Genomic DNA, 15,447 nt, shown 5'->3' on the forward strand with positions numbered 1-15,447 from the left:
CTCAGCTCCAAACTCAATAAAATTTCAGGCATTTGCATAAGTTGTTAATTATCTAATAAAGCAACACTATTCTTCATTTTTCTAGTCTAAGGTAATATTATATTACCTTTGTAATATATGGTGGTAATAAATTTAACTTTTTTCACCATAAGTAGTGGACTTAAAATCCAGTAAATTTGATCATTCTATTGCACATTGCTGGTTTTTATTTGTTTTTTTTTTCATTACATTGACTGATTTGCCTGATTTTCATATTGATTACTCTTCCTTTTTCTTTTTTTTTTCTCTCTTCCTTCCAACATATTAAAAACCTGGAATTCTCTTTTCTTTCTTTCAAAGCAATTTTTTTTCTTTTACAAATATTTTTAGATTTTTTAAAAAAAATATTGCCCATCTCTAAATCTAAAATGATTTTTCAACTTAAAAATTTTTACATATTAGTTAGTATGTATTTCTGCATTTCTTATATGTTAATGCTGCCTCTGTATTTCTTATTTAGTAAGGTATGTGCCCTGTCTCTTCCTAATTGTACAAGAATCATTTTTTTTCAATTGATAATATCACTTTTTCATGTAAATTTTTACTATTTGATAGATATAATACTAATTTTATTTGCAATTTATGGATTCTTTTTTGTGAAGTCATTTAAAATAATTTTGCAGTAGCCTTTTCTATATAAAGCCAATTCAATGTAAAATTAAAAATTGGCTCATTAAATTTTTCACACAGTTATGATTTTATATTTAATATTTTAAACAATAATTCATTTGATTTTCAGCCTGAGAAGAACTGGGTTAAAATGCCCATTTTCTCCATTAATATTTCAAAACTTGGAAAAGTCAGTAATCTTTGAGCATATTTAAATGGAGCCTATTAGGAACCATAGGTGTTAAATTACATAATATGTGTAAACTTTTAACAGATGTCTTGCTAGTAGTAAATAATAAATGATGCGGAAAGTTATTTATGGCTTTATACATAATGAGGTGTTTTAATTTATTATTTACCAAAGACATATTTATCGGAGAAGTTTAGGCTAAATATGTCTTTGGTAAATAATCTCTTAAAGTTGGGATATTCAAGAGATAAGTCAAAACTTACATGAATATAGACCTGAAAGTAATATGAGTTTTTCCAATTATAGTTGGAATATAATGAAAAATTAAAAAGTAGTCATGGATACAGGACACATAGAGAAACTTCCTGTTCAGGAACATCACTTTGGTCTTTGGAGACTTATGTCTTCATTCTCTGACTCTTTAAATGGAATAGTACAATAAATAATTAATGTCTTAAGAGTGATTGCAGATCAACAAGCAAAGATAAATACAAAAATGGTACATGACACAGTGTTCCTATTTAATATCCTTGAAGTAGTTTCAGATTTAGATTGCTTCTAGGCACCCAGGCCTCTTAGACATCATCAGGAACATCTAAATTGCTTTCTCACAACTTCTACAATGTTGGGGAGCACAAATCAAGTCAAGATGGCATCTGTCAGTTTGCCAGGAGGAGTGGTTTGTGAGGCAACGCCACAGAGCCATTAAGATGATAAGGATTCCTTATTGGTTGACTGCTGTATCTAGATAATGCTAATTGAATCAAGCTGTGTGTAATCAGTTAGGTATATATATCTCTGCTGTTCAGCAATAAAGTGGTGCCTGCTACCTTGGGTATCAGCTACCTTGAGTTCCTGCTCAGTTCCTGCTGAGTTTCTCCTCAATAAAGCAGTTCCCGCTTCAACCTTCAAGTTGCTTTTCACCTCCCGGTTATTTTGCACAGCCGGACTGCGGCGCTACAAAGCCTTCTTTTTACTCTTATCACCTCAATTTAGAAGGTACCTCATTAAATTGCTTTCAGCCAATTCGCTTTCTAAAAAATTCACATTTCACATACAATAAAGAAATTTCTTTAGCTCTACTCTTTTAACTTGAACTTGATAGCATACGGGCATTCATTAAGTTTCACTGTCAGCAGAACAGCACAAATTTAAATTTATCACAGTTTTGTGATCCATTTTTACTAAATAGCAGAAGAGAAAGTGTTATGTTAAGGGCAGTGTGAGTTTAATTTTCTGTATCATTTAAAATTACTTGAGTGCATCCCCAAAGAAAAATAATAATTAGCTTCAATGTAAATAAAACCTTAGCATGAATTGTTTGCATATACTAGCAAAAGATATATAAGTGAAAATAATCTACGAAAGTTCATAATGCTTATCTAGCACACAGAAATCTACGGGATAATAATAACAAGAGACAAAATTTGATGTGTATCAGAAAAAATATATTTTAGTGAAAAAAGTTTGAAATTTAATTGTGGCTTTAAAATACTCTTCTATATTAGATTATATAAATACACATATTTAATTTTATTGTAATTAGCAAAAGGTAAATATTGCATCCTGGTCACTCTCCAGAAATCTGCCCATGTCACAGATGGGTGGACGGACAGCACCCATCTCACCCTGTGCAGGCAAGCAAGGAACTTCCTGTCCCAGCCACATCAGTGGAAGATACAAGACAAGTTCACCTACCAAGGTATGAGGGAGGATGTAGGGACCAATGCCCAGAGACACATTATTTTTAACAAATGCAACACTCACTTTCTCAGCCACTGGAAGTGGAGCATAGGTCTACGGGGGGAGTGGCCAATCTGACCTATGGCCTCTCACCCACCTACCAGCACCACTCACCAGGGCTGCTAGGAGGTGCAGTCATTGGCTGACTGCACCAGGCATGCTGGGTCACAGTGACTACTGCATCCTTCTGTCAGCACTCAGGCACCCCTCAGTTCTACTGGACCTGGGAGAGACTGGAGGGGGATGGGAGGATTTGAGGATATACTTTAATATGTGTATATATAAGTATTTGCTTAGTATATCTTTATATGTGTGTATATATGTATATATTTTACGTATTTATCGTGTCTTTATATGTGTGTATATATTTTACGTGTGTATACATACATGCTTATGAACTTTATACTTCCATGTGTATATTGATAATTAATTGAGAGTAGAGCTTCTATTTATCATCTTTATTTTTTTGAATACTGTTTCTTCCACATTGATAACTCTGGTTTTGAAGCATAGTGGGAATAATTTAATTTTCATGTCTCATAAATGCTCATTTATTTTGTCCCATAATACATATCAGTCAAAGAATAAAATTGCAATACTTCCACAGTATGATTACTGGAAGCATTCTGGGGTTTTATTGTTACTTTTGGTTTTGGTTTTTAGCATATACTCTCTCATTTTTTTTTCTTTCTTTCATTTTACTTTTTGCATTTTCTTTTTATTTTTTGCCAGTGTTTTTTAAATTGATTTTAAAAAAATAAATGACAGCAGAATGCATTACAATTCTTATGACACATATACAGCACATATTTTCATATCTCTGGTTGTATATAATGTATGTTGACACCAATTTGTTTCTTCATATATTTACTTTGGATAATGATGACTATCACATTCCAACATCCTTGCTAGTCCCCTGACCCTTCTTTACCCTCCCACCCCTCTTCCCTATCTAGATTTCATCTATTCCTCCCATGTTTCCCATCCCTACCCCTTGATCTTTTAGCCTCCTTATATCAGAGAGAACATTCAGCATTTGTTGTTTTGGGATTTGCTAACTTCACTTAGCATTATGTTCTCCATTTACCTGCAAATGCCATGATTTTATTCTCTTTTATTGATGAGTAAAATTTCATTGTGTATACATGACACATTTCTTTTATCCATTCATCCACTGAAGCGCATCTAGATTGGCTCCATAGTTCAGCTGTTGTGAATTGTGCTGCTATAAACATTGTTATGGCTGTGTCCCTGTAGGATGCTGTTTTTAAGTCCTTTGAGTATAGACCAAGAAGAGGGATAACTGGGTCAAATGCTGGTTCCATTTCCAGATTTCCAAGGAATCTCCACACTGCTTTCCATGTTGGCTGCACCAATTTGTAGTCCCACCAGTAATGTATGAGTGTGCCTTTTTCCCCTACCTCCTCGCCAACACTGTTGTTGTTTGTCTTCATAATAGCTACCATTTGGACTGGAGTGAGATGATATCTAAGAGTAGTTTTGATTTGCATTTCTCTAATTGCTAGAGATGATAAGAATTTTTCAAATATTTGTTGATTGACTCTATATCCTCTTCTAGAAGCGTCTTTTCAGGTCCTTGGCCTATTTGTTGTTTGGGGTTTTTTTGATGCTTTTTGAGTTCTTTATATACCCCAGAGATTAGTGCTCTATCTGATGTGTGAGGGGGTAAAAATTTGCTCTCAGTATGTAGGTTATCTGTTCACCTCACAGATTGTTTCTTTTGCTGAGAAGAAACTTTTTAGTTTGATTCCATCCAATTTATTGATTCTTGATTTTAATTCTTGCGCTATAGGAATCTTATTAAGGAAGTTGGGGCTTAATACCACATGATGAAGATTAGGCCTTCATTTTCTTCTATTAGACACAGAGTCTCTGGTTTAATTTCTAGGTCCTTCATCCACTTTGAGTTGACTTTTGTGCAAGGTGAGAGGGATTTAATTTCATTTTGTTGCATATGGATTTCCAGTTTTCCTAGCACCATTTGTTGCTGACTTTTCTCCAGTGCATGTTTTTGGCACCTTTATCTAATATAATGTAATTGTAATTTGGGGGGTTAGTCTCTGTGTCCTGTATTCTGTATCATTAGTCTACCAGTCTGTTTTGGTGCTGATACCATGCTGGTTTTGTTACTATTGCTCTGTAGTATACTTTAATATATGGTATAGTGATGTTTCACTATTCTTGCTAAGGATTGCTTTAGCTTTTTTGGGTCCCTTATTTTTCCAGATTAATTTCATGATTACTTTTGCTGTTTCTATGAGGAATGCCATTGGGATTTTGATTGGAATTGCATTTAATCTGTATAGTGCTTTTGGTAGTATAGTCATTTGATAATATTAATTCTTCTTATCCAAGAGCAAGGTAGGTCTTTCCATCTTCTAAGGTCTTCTTTTATTTCTTTCTTTAGGGACCTATAGTTTGCATTGTATAGATCTTTCATCTCTTTTGTTGTTGATTCCCAAGTATCTTATTTTTTGAAGTGATTGTAAATGGGGTAGTTTCCTCATTTCTTTCTCAGAGAATTTTTCACTGTTATAGAGAAATGCCTTTGATTTATGAGTGTTGATTTTGTATCCTGTTACTTAGCTGAATTCATTTAGTATTTCTAGAAGTTTTCTGGTGGAGCTTTTTGGGTCTTCTATGTATAGAATTATATCATGAACAAATAGTGCCAGTTTGAGTTGTTCTTTTCCTCTGTGTATCCTTTTAATTCTTTCATCTGTGTAATTGCTCTGGCCAGTGTTTCAAGAACTATGTTGAATAGAAGTAGTGAAAGAGGGCATCTCTGTCTTATTCCACTTTTTAGAGAAAATGCCTTTAATTTTTTCTCTATTTAAAATGATGTTGGGAGGCTGGGGATGTGGCTCAAGCGGTAGTGCGCTCGCCTGGCATGCGTGCGGCCCGGGTTCGATCCTCAGCATCACATACAAAGATGTTGTGTCTGCCGAAAACTAAAAAATAAATATTAAAATTCTCTCTCTCTCTCTCCCTCTCTCTTTAAAAATAAAATAAAATAAAATAAAACGATGTTGGCCTGAGGCTTAGCATAGATAACTTTTACAATGTCGAGATATGTTCCTGTTATTTCTAGTTTTCCTAGTATTTTGAACATGTAAAGGTGCTGTATCTTGTCAGATGCTTTTTCTGCATCTATTGAGGTGATCATATGATTCTTTTCTTTGAGTCTATTGATGTGATGAATTACACTTATTGATTTTTGTATGTTGAATCAAGCTTTCATCCATGGGCTGCATCCCATTTGATCATGGTGCACAATCTTTTCGATATGTTTTTGTATTTGATTTGCCAGAATTTTATTGAGAATTTTTGCATCTATGTTCATTAGAGATATTGGTCTGAAGTTTTCTTTCTTTAATGTGTCATTGACTGGTTTTGGTATCAGGGTCATATTGGCTTCATAGGATGAGTTTGGAAGCTGCTGCCTCTTTTCCTATTTCCTGAAATAGTATTTAGGAGTTCTTCTTTAAAGGTCTTGTAGAACTTGGCTGAGTATACATCCGATCCTAGGCTTTTCTTGACTGGTAAGCTTCTGATGGTGTGTTTTATTTTATCACGTGATATTGGTCTGTTTAAGTTGTGTATGTCTTCCTGATTCAATCTGGGCAAATAGTATGACTGAAGAAATTTGTCGATGCCTTCAGTGTCTTCTATTTTATTGGAGTATAAGTTTTCAAAATAATTTCTAATTATCCTCTGTGTTTCTGTAGTGTCTGTTGTGATATTAGCTTTTTCATCATGTGTGCTAGTAATTTGAGTTTTCTCTCTTCTTCTCTTTATTAGCATAGCTAAGGGACTTTCAATTTTATTTATTATTTTAAAAACTTACTTTTTGTCAATTTTTCCATTGCTTCTTTTGTTTTGATTTCAGCTCTAATTTTAATTATTTCTTGCCTTCTACTGCTTTTGCTGCTGATTTGTTCTTCTTTTCCTAGGGATTTAGATATAGTGTGAGGTCATTTATTTGTTGACTTTATTTTTAAGGAATTAACTTCATGCAATTATTTTTCCTCTTAGTATTGCTTTCATGGTGTCCAAGAGATTTCGACATGTTTTGTCTATGTTCTCATTTACCCCTAAGAATTTTTTAATCTCCTTCTTGATGTCTTCTGTAACCCATTGTTCTTTCAGTAGCATATTGTTTAGTCTCCAAGGGATAGTGAAAATTTTATTTTTTATTTTGTAGTTCATTTCCAATTTCACTCCATTATGATCTGATAAAATGCATGGTAGTATCTCTACTTTTTTTGTATTTGCTAAGAGTTGATTTGTGGAATATTATATGGACTATTTTAGAGAAGGATCTATGTGCTGCTGAGAAAAAAAAGTGTATCCACTTGATGCAGGTTGAAATATTCTATATATGTCAGTTACATCTAAGTTATTGATTTTATTATTGAGTTCTATACTTTTTTTATTCAACTTTTGTTTTGAAGATGTGTCCAGTGGTGAGAGAGGTCTGTTAAAATCACCCAAGATTATTGTGCTGTGGTCAATTTGACTCTTGAACTTGAGAAGAATTTGTTTGATAAACATAGCTACGCCATTGTTTGAGGATATAATATACATTTATGATTGCTATGTCTTATTGGTATATGGTTCCCTTGAGCAGTATGTAATGTCCATCTTTATTCCTTTTGATTAACTTTTGTTTGAAGTCTACTTTACTTGATACAAGGATGGAAACCCCTGCTTGCTTCCACAGTCGATGTGCATATTATGATTTTTTCTATGCTTTCACCTTCAGTCTGTGTATGTCTTTTCTTATGAGATGAGTCTCCTGTAGGGAGAATATTGTTGGATCTTTGTTTTTTAATCCAGTCTGCTAGCCTATGTCTTTTAATTGGTGAATTTAAGCTATTAACATTTAGGATCATTATTGAGACATGCTTTGTATTTCCAGCCATATTTATTTATTTTTATTTAACATATTTGGAGTTTCAGGCAAACAGAAATTCAAACTTGATTTGCCTTAATTGAATAGATAGTGTATTAGCTTATAATTCACTACCAGGGATCTTAGGAAAGGCAATAAGCTATGAAAGCACAATTTCCCAAATTTGCCTTCCTTGTTTCCTTACTACCATACAGTAGGTATAAAGTATGCTCCCAAGGTTGATATGTGGGTTTCTGTATGGAATCAGGCAGCGTTTCAATAACATCTATGACTCAGATTTTTAAAATTTCTTCAATCCTGCAGTTGTTTTGTCCTCAATTTTATGTGAATAACAGCTTGGCTTCTTTTAAAGAAAAAAATACATATATATATATTGGTTCAATAAAATAGAATAACCAGTGATAGGCAAAGTCTATAAAAGTGGTAGATTCAGTTGCTTAATAAGGTCACTAGTAACACAGTTTCTCTGTACACTGACATGAGGGGGGCAGCTTTACACTAAAATGAGCTTTCTGGATGGAATTGGATGGCTTCCAGCACAATGAGCACCTTGGGCTGCCTCATTTACAATTAGCTCAAGAGAGAGTGCTGGAACAACATGGACAAGTTGTCATGAGCTTTATTCTTAGAGAACTAGCTGAACCAAATGTTTCACAAATGCACAGAATAGTTCTATGAACTCTCTGCTTTCCTTCTTTTGCAACTGGGTTTCAATAGTCTATTTTTTTCCACACTTTACCTTAATTGCAAATTTCTAGTACAATGATTTCAGTTTTTGCTATCGGTTAAAAAGCATTCCATTTCTCATTCGACAGATGGAATTTGCATTACATTTCCTTAAGTCATAAAGGAAAAGTGGTGAATGATAACTCTAACTCCTAACAATAAGTGCCCACCAATGCTGCATTAATTTAGTGTCCATGATAATTTCAGAGGTTATTCATTATATCTGAAAATTCATACTATTTATCATTACCAATCTAATAAAATTTTCTTAAAATTTGTGAAAGATTATTGATAAAGCTAACATTATTTTAACCACTTGTGGAGAAAAATAGTTTTAAAGGAGAACATTATTAAGAACTGATAACCATATTTTATGACTGATAGTACTTGTTTGATCCCACTAGTTATAGCACAAATGCATTCTTTAAACTTATATTTTAATATTTTTAATTATTTATAATGAGCATTATCATCTAAGGGCAAAGCTCTTTTAATATGTGGAATTAAATTTGCTATGTTAATACAGCATCAGTTTCTGTTCTATAAGGTATTGAAATTCAAGAAAAACTTTGTCAATGTATTGAAAAGAAATAAGCTGAAGGAATTTTTCCTCAATCTTAAAATTCATATTTCTTTTGATAAATGTAAATGCACAAATATTACCACAGCCTTCCCCAAAACTATTTCACTGCAAATATTTATGTAATGTTTTTTTGTTGTTGTTGTTTGGCTAATGATGAACATTTTGAAATGCTACTAAATAGTTTGTAGGGTTAAATGAAATAAAAAATTTGGTTCTGATTAGTATAAATAAATAATTATGAATTAGATTTGAAACAATTGAAAATAATCACATATAACTTCTAAAAACAGAGGAAAGATTATTTTACAGATGCTTTGATTCAGAAGAACTTTCTTTTGAATATTTTTCTATTTAATGCCACTGAGATGTATCTCCTCATGTAAGTCACTAATCTTTCCTAAACTTAAAATAAACTCAATAACATCATTTTGAAAGTTTAATTATGTGTTTGAAGACTTACATACAATTTGTTGCAGAATAACCAAGTATTAGTTACTTTTTCAAGCTAAAAATTTACTTTAGCAATACTTACTTATCGGAACTATAAAATGTAGTGGTTCTTATATAACTACATTTACTACTTGATGGGTAACTATTACTTATGTGAAGCTCTTTGATTAAATGAGATTAGAGCAATTGATTTTTTTCCAACAAATTTATCTTTTGTTTTATAGTTTGACTAATACTTAGTATTATATTAAATCTAAAGCAAAACAAAACTAGTTATTATTGTTAAATAAATATCATCAAAGGTTTTAGAATCACACATAGTGGTCCAGATACCAGGAAAAATTAGTCATGGTAGGTTCATAATTACTGGAAGAAACTCAAACCAGACCTGGTAAAGGAAAAAAAAAACTGTTTTGATACATTTTAAGAGAAAATAACTTTTCTAATGAATGGCAAAATAGGACTGATGGAGAGAGATCATGTTTAAGAATGAAGTGTTTTGGGTAAAATTAAGTTTCGTTTACTCCAGTGTTTTGGAAGAACAGAAAGGAGATCTAAAACCTCCATGTCCCAAGTGTTCAGTTTGCCTTGTATCATGTATGAGACAAGAAATGAACAAGTCTTGTAAAAGGCTAGGTAAATCAAGTCTTGTAAAAGGCTAGGTAAATCCCAAGTGTTCAGTTTGCCTTGTATCATGTATGAGACAAGAAATGAACAAGTCTTGTAAAAGGCTAGGTAAATCATTTACCTTGGATAGTAAAAGAAATTGTACTAAAATTAATATTAGCAGGTCTGTTATTGAAGTCTTGAATCTTCTGCTGTGTCCTCTTAAGTCCTCTTAAGAATCTTCTGCTGTGTCCTCTTAAGTATACCCAAGTATCAATATTACTATATTTAGAAAGTAGGTTTAATTCCCAAATAGAGAATGTTAATGAAATCTTTGGCTTTATTCTATTTTTCAACCTTTGAGTGGGTCATTTAGTGATCTTTTCCACCATGAAAATTCACATTTTTTTGGCACATTTTATTTATGTCTGTTTTTATTTAGTGTTTTATTTCTGTACAGTTTCTCTATTACCTTGTCCTGGTGAATATTGTGGCAGAATATATGGAGGATGAAACAGAAAATTTCTGAAATTGTGTATTTTGTGGCTGGAAACTGTTAAATGGTACATCATTGTTTTTAATGGAAAAGACTGACTGAAAGCAGCAATGTCCTTTAAGCATACATACATACGTGAACAAAATCTTTGTTAAGCAAAAATGCCCTGTGCAGCCAGGAATAGCTGAAATACATTATACATTATACTTACTAGTAATTTTTTCTAACTCAATAAATTTCTCTCTATTCATTTTCTTGCTTTTAAAACCAGAGGAGAAACACTTGTCTTTTTTAACTTTCTGGATTGTTTCCCAATTTGACTGCAATAAAATATGCAGAAAAATTTTGGAAAATATTACAAAATATACAAATGGAAGTGAATAATCTTTGCTTACTTTGTGACTCTTTTTCATTCAAATGCTGTTGTAGCTCAAAGTGGGTAACTTATCATTCTTCAATTACCTTTAACTGCTCTAGAATTTGGAAACCACACTTCATCCACTATTGATCTCTTGCTTTAGTCTTTACAAGTTTTTATTTCTATATTGTTGTGTGTTGATCCAATTGATTTTACTTCTCAGTGTAGTTTCATGTGTAATTAAATTGGTATAAATATGCCAATAAATATTGGAGAGTGTACAATGTCCACAGACCTTGTTCTTAGGCATATGTTGCTGTAAACTCAGTTCTTCATAAATTATATGTAATGTTAATAAAATTGTGAATGATATTCAATGTGATTTTTGTATGGATTCTGTGTATAAGAAGCTTTTACCCTATTGTACCTGAAAAGCCAACATTTTATGATAAGAAACTTAATCTTTACATACAACCTTCTCAGTTTACCTCTTACTACTTGGCCCTCAGAAAATTAGACTATAAAATATAGTTCATTGATTATTTTGTCATAAGTATAAGGCCTCACTCAACCTTAACTCCACATGCATTTCTCTAATTCCTGCCCTGAAATAACACTACCTATAGAATAACAAGGATGTCAGAATTTACTAATATACATGAAAAAATTATCATTGACCTCATTCCATGAAAAATGAAATGTTTCCAAGGAGGATGAAGTCTAGAAGGCCATTATGCACACAAGAAAGATAAAGCTCTTCTTTCATGTAAGAGCTACTTTTAATTTTGTGGAAATTCACTAGGAAATGTTAAATGTTAAAAAGTTAAAATTTGAAAATTTATAAATGAATATATGAAAATCTGGGGCTTATTTTCCTATATCTATATCCTTCTTTTAACTCTTAATTTCACCATAAATAAAAAAATAATGATCTGACTTATGCAAATTGTGTTCCACATTAAGTCTGATTAAAATGTGTAAAAGTATTAACAGATGCTAGAGTATTATTCACTCAACAGTATGTTTTACTGTTACATAGGACATTTAGTCAAGTGGAACACTATGATGTCATTTAACAGGATGCAATACATGAGTGTTAACACATAAACAAATATTCAGTTATAAAGACATATTGCCTACATAAGTTAAATGTAGGTTAAAAAATGCACTGTAAACCTGGCATGATGGTCCATGCTTGTAATCCAAGCAAATTGGTAAGCTGAGTAATTTCTGAAATTTAAATTCAGCCTCAGCAACTTAGTGTGGTTTCAGAAACTTAACAAGACAGTCTCAAAATTTGAAAAAGTGGAGAGAGGGCTTAGGAATGTGGCTCAGTGTATAAAAATACCTAAACTTAAACAGAAATTCAAAAAAAATAAAGTTTAAAATATTACACTTGAGTGTTAAACATCAAAAATAGATTTTATATAATTCTTTTCCCAGTATTCAAAAGTGAATAGTAACTTTTGATTTAGAAAAACAATTATATTCTTTCAAAGATGAGGTTTCTTCATTATGCATGTATATTTATGACTGATATTTGTACAAAATAACCTGACAATGCTTAATAAATTCAAACAAAATTTAAAGACAACTACTTGCTTTCTAAACTTAAATGAGTTCTGTATTTTACTCATCCTCATATAGGTAATAACTTTACTATACTCTCACATTTACTAAAAATGTTTCATTGTTATATACGGCATACATTTTGGACAAAATCTGTTCAATGTTCACTACTACTATGAGTTTTCAGATGTTCAATGAATTTAAAATTTAAATACATTTTGGAAATATTATTTAACTTTTTAGAGTTACTGGGCAAAATTAATTCTCCAAAAATAAGCAGTGTTTTAGAAACATGTAGCTACATTTTTTTTTCCATTTGTATTTTCTCTAACCAGTATGTATCAACAGGTGCTGAGTATTGCTGAATAAACTTCAGAGGCATTGTCACATTGTCAATTTTCATATTTCAAAATTATCTCTATGCTATGGTTATTGTGGTCATGATTAAATGTTGTCCCTTTCTTAGAGTAATGGTACGATGGGTTCATGTGTAGAGCTTCTCTCCAGTGGGTTTTCTCTGATGCCTAGTAATATATGATATATAATTTAAAATGTTTCTACATTCTCTACATTCAGATGTCTTCTTTCCAGAATAAGTAGCCTAGTGGTGAAAAGAATTGATTTCTTATTTAAAGCTTTGCTGCATTGTTTCAATTTGTAGGGTTTTTTTTCTGTATAAATTCTGTGGTTAATAAGGTTTAGTCTTTCTTTTTTTAATGCTTATTTTTTATTTTTAGTTGGACACAATACCTTTATTTCACTTATTTATTTTTATGTGGTGCTGAGGATTGAACCCAGGATCTCAAAAATGCAAGACTAGCACTCTACCATGGAACCACAACCCCAGCCCCAAGGTTTAGTGTTTCTTTAAAAGTATTATTACTTTATTCACATTTCAAATTCACCAGGATGTCTTTTGCTATGGTGAATAAAGTTTCATTTTTTATTAAAAGCTTTTCCACATTATTCACTTTTGTAGGGCTATTCTCCAGTGTGAGTTATGTTGTGGTGAATAAGGCCTGTTTTATTGCTAAAAGCTTTGCCACATTCCTTATATTTGTAAGGTTTCTCTCCAGTGTAAAATCTACTGTGGCAAATAAGGTGTGATTTTTTACTGAACGCTTTGCCACATTCTTTACATTTGTAAGGCTTCTCTCTAGTGTGAGTTCTCTGTGGCAAATAAAGCCTGATTTTTGAGTAAAAGCTTTGACACATTCTTTACATTTGTAGGGCTTCTCTCCAGTGAGTTCTGCTGTGGTGAAGAAGGTGTATTTTTTACCAAAAGCTTTGCCACATTCTTTACTTTTGTAGGGCATCTCTCCACTGTGATTTCTGCTCTGGCAAATAAGGTTTGATGTGTCACCAAAAGCTTTGCCACATTCTGTACATTTGTAGGGCTTCTCTCCAGTGTGAGTTCTTCTGTGGTAAATAAGGTCTGATTTTTGACCAAAAGCTTCGCCACAATCTTTACATTTGTAGGGTTTCTCTCCAGTGTGAGTTCTCCTGTGGCAAATAAGGTGAGATTTTTGACCAAAAGCTTTGCCACAATCTTTACATTTGTAGAGCTTCTCTCCAGTGTGAGTTTCTCTGTGGCAAGTAAGGATTGATTTTTGACCAAAAGCTTTGCCACAATCTTTACATTTGTAGGGCTTCTCTCCAGTGTGTGTTCTGCTGTGGTGATTAAGGTGTGATTTTTGACCAAAAGCTTTTCCACAATCTTTACATTTGTAGAGCTTCTCTCCAGTGTGAGTTTCTCTGTGGCAAGTAAGGATTGATTTTTGACCAAAAGCTTTGCCACAATCTTTACATTTGTAGGGCTTCTCTCCAGTGTGTGTTCTGCTGTGGTGATTAAGGTGTGATTTTTGACCAAAAGCTTTTCCACAATCTTTACATTTGTAGGGCTTCTCTCCAGTGTGAGTTCTCCTGTGGTAAATAAGGTCTGATTTTTGACCAAAAGCTTTACCACAATCTTTACATTTGTAGGGCTTCTCTCCAGTGTGAGTTCTCCTGTGGCAAATAAGGTGAGATTTTTGACCAAAAGCTTTGCCACATTCTTTACATTTGTAGAGCTTCTCTCCAGTGTGAGTTTCTCTGTGGCAAGTAAGGATTGATTTTTGACCAAAAGCTTTTCCACAATCTTTACATTTGTAGGGCTTCTCTCCAGTGTGAGTTCTCCTGTGGTAAATAAGGTCTGATTTTTGACCAAAAGCTTTACCACAATCTTTACATTTGTAGGGCTTCTCTCCAGTGTGAGTTCTCCTGTGGTAAATAAGGTCTGATTTTTGACCAAAAGCTTTACCACAATCTTTACATTTGTAGGGTTTCTCTCCAGTGTGAGTTTCTCTGTGGCAAGTAAGGATTGATTTTTGACCAAAAGTTTTGCCACAATCTTTACATTTGTAGGGCTTCTCTCCAGTGTGTGTTCTGCTGTGGTAAATAAGGTATGATTTTTGACCAAAAGCTTTTCCACATTCTTTACATTTGTAGGGCTTCTCTCCATTGTGGGTTCCTCTGTGGTTAATTTTTTTACTAAAAGCTTGGCAACATTCTTTATATTCATAGGGCTTCTCTCCAGTATAAATTTTCTGGTGATGAACAAGGCCTGATTTTTTATATGATTTCTGGAGTTCACTCTCACTTGTAGTTTTCCATATTTTCTTTTGTGGTAAATAGTCAAGATCACGACTTCCATATTTTGCACTTATCACTTCATGTAATATATGTTTTAGGCCATTTTCTGTTGAATATTCTTGGATATGATTAGAAGTCATGGCTAAAATAAACAAAAATAAAAAAATACCTATTAGAGTGGGATAAATATATTTTGCATACATAACATGAAATTAAGGTAAAATAAGTACATCAGGAGTGTAGCAGATTAGTAAGTCCAAAGTCACCATAAATCCAAAAAATATATTAGTTCAATAAAAATGTACAGAAAAAAATTACCTTGAGAATATTATCCAAATTCTTGTAGAGACCACAGTATCCAAGAGGAGTACATCATTAAAAAGAGTAATATAGAAAAGAATCATTAACACCCTTTTGTCCTTCATAAGATAGTATTGGGTATTTAGGAAATATCTACCAGCTACCTTCACTGTCAGTCGAATAAGAGAAATGTAAATCATATACAAATATT

The 15,447-nt window shown here is 32.6% G+C and overlaps 1 protein-coding gene and 1 long non-coding RNA gene across 3 annotated transcripts in view; one reads left to right on the forward strand and one right to left on the reverse strand.

Moving 5' to 3' along the window:
* The window catches only part of LOC144370395 (uncharacterized), a 44,095-nt gene that overhangs the window by 13,894 nt on the left and 14,754 nt on the right, over positions 1-15,447 (forward strand). For both annotated transcript variants that reach the window (XR_013430371.1, XR_013430370.1), the window contains exon 3: positions 2,420-2,540. This is a non-coding gene — a long non-coding RNA (uncharacterized LOC144370395). The remainder of the gene's footprint in view (positions 1-2,419; positions 2,541-15,447) is intronic.
* Positions 12,274-15,076, reverse strand: LOC144370394 (uncharacterized). Its single transcript, XM_078031137.1, is given in 2 exon segments — positions 12,274-13,471; positions 13,474-15,076. Coding segments are annotated over 2 exon segments (1,788 nt in total). The 3' UTR covers positions 12,274-13,286.

This window comes from Ictidomys tridecemlineatus, chromosome 14, assembly GCF_052094955.1.
Source record: "Ictidomys tridecemlineatus isolate mIctTri1 chromosome 14, mIctTri1.hap1, whole genome shotgun sequence".
Lineage (NCBI taxonomy): Eukaryota > Metazoa > Chordata > Mammalia > Rodentia > Sciuridae > Ictidomys > Ictidomys tridecemlineatus.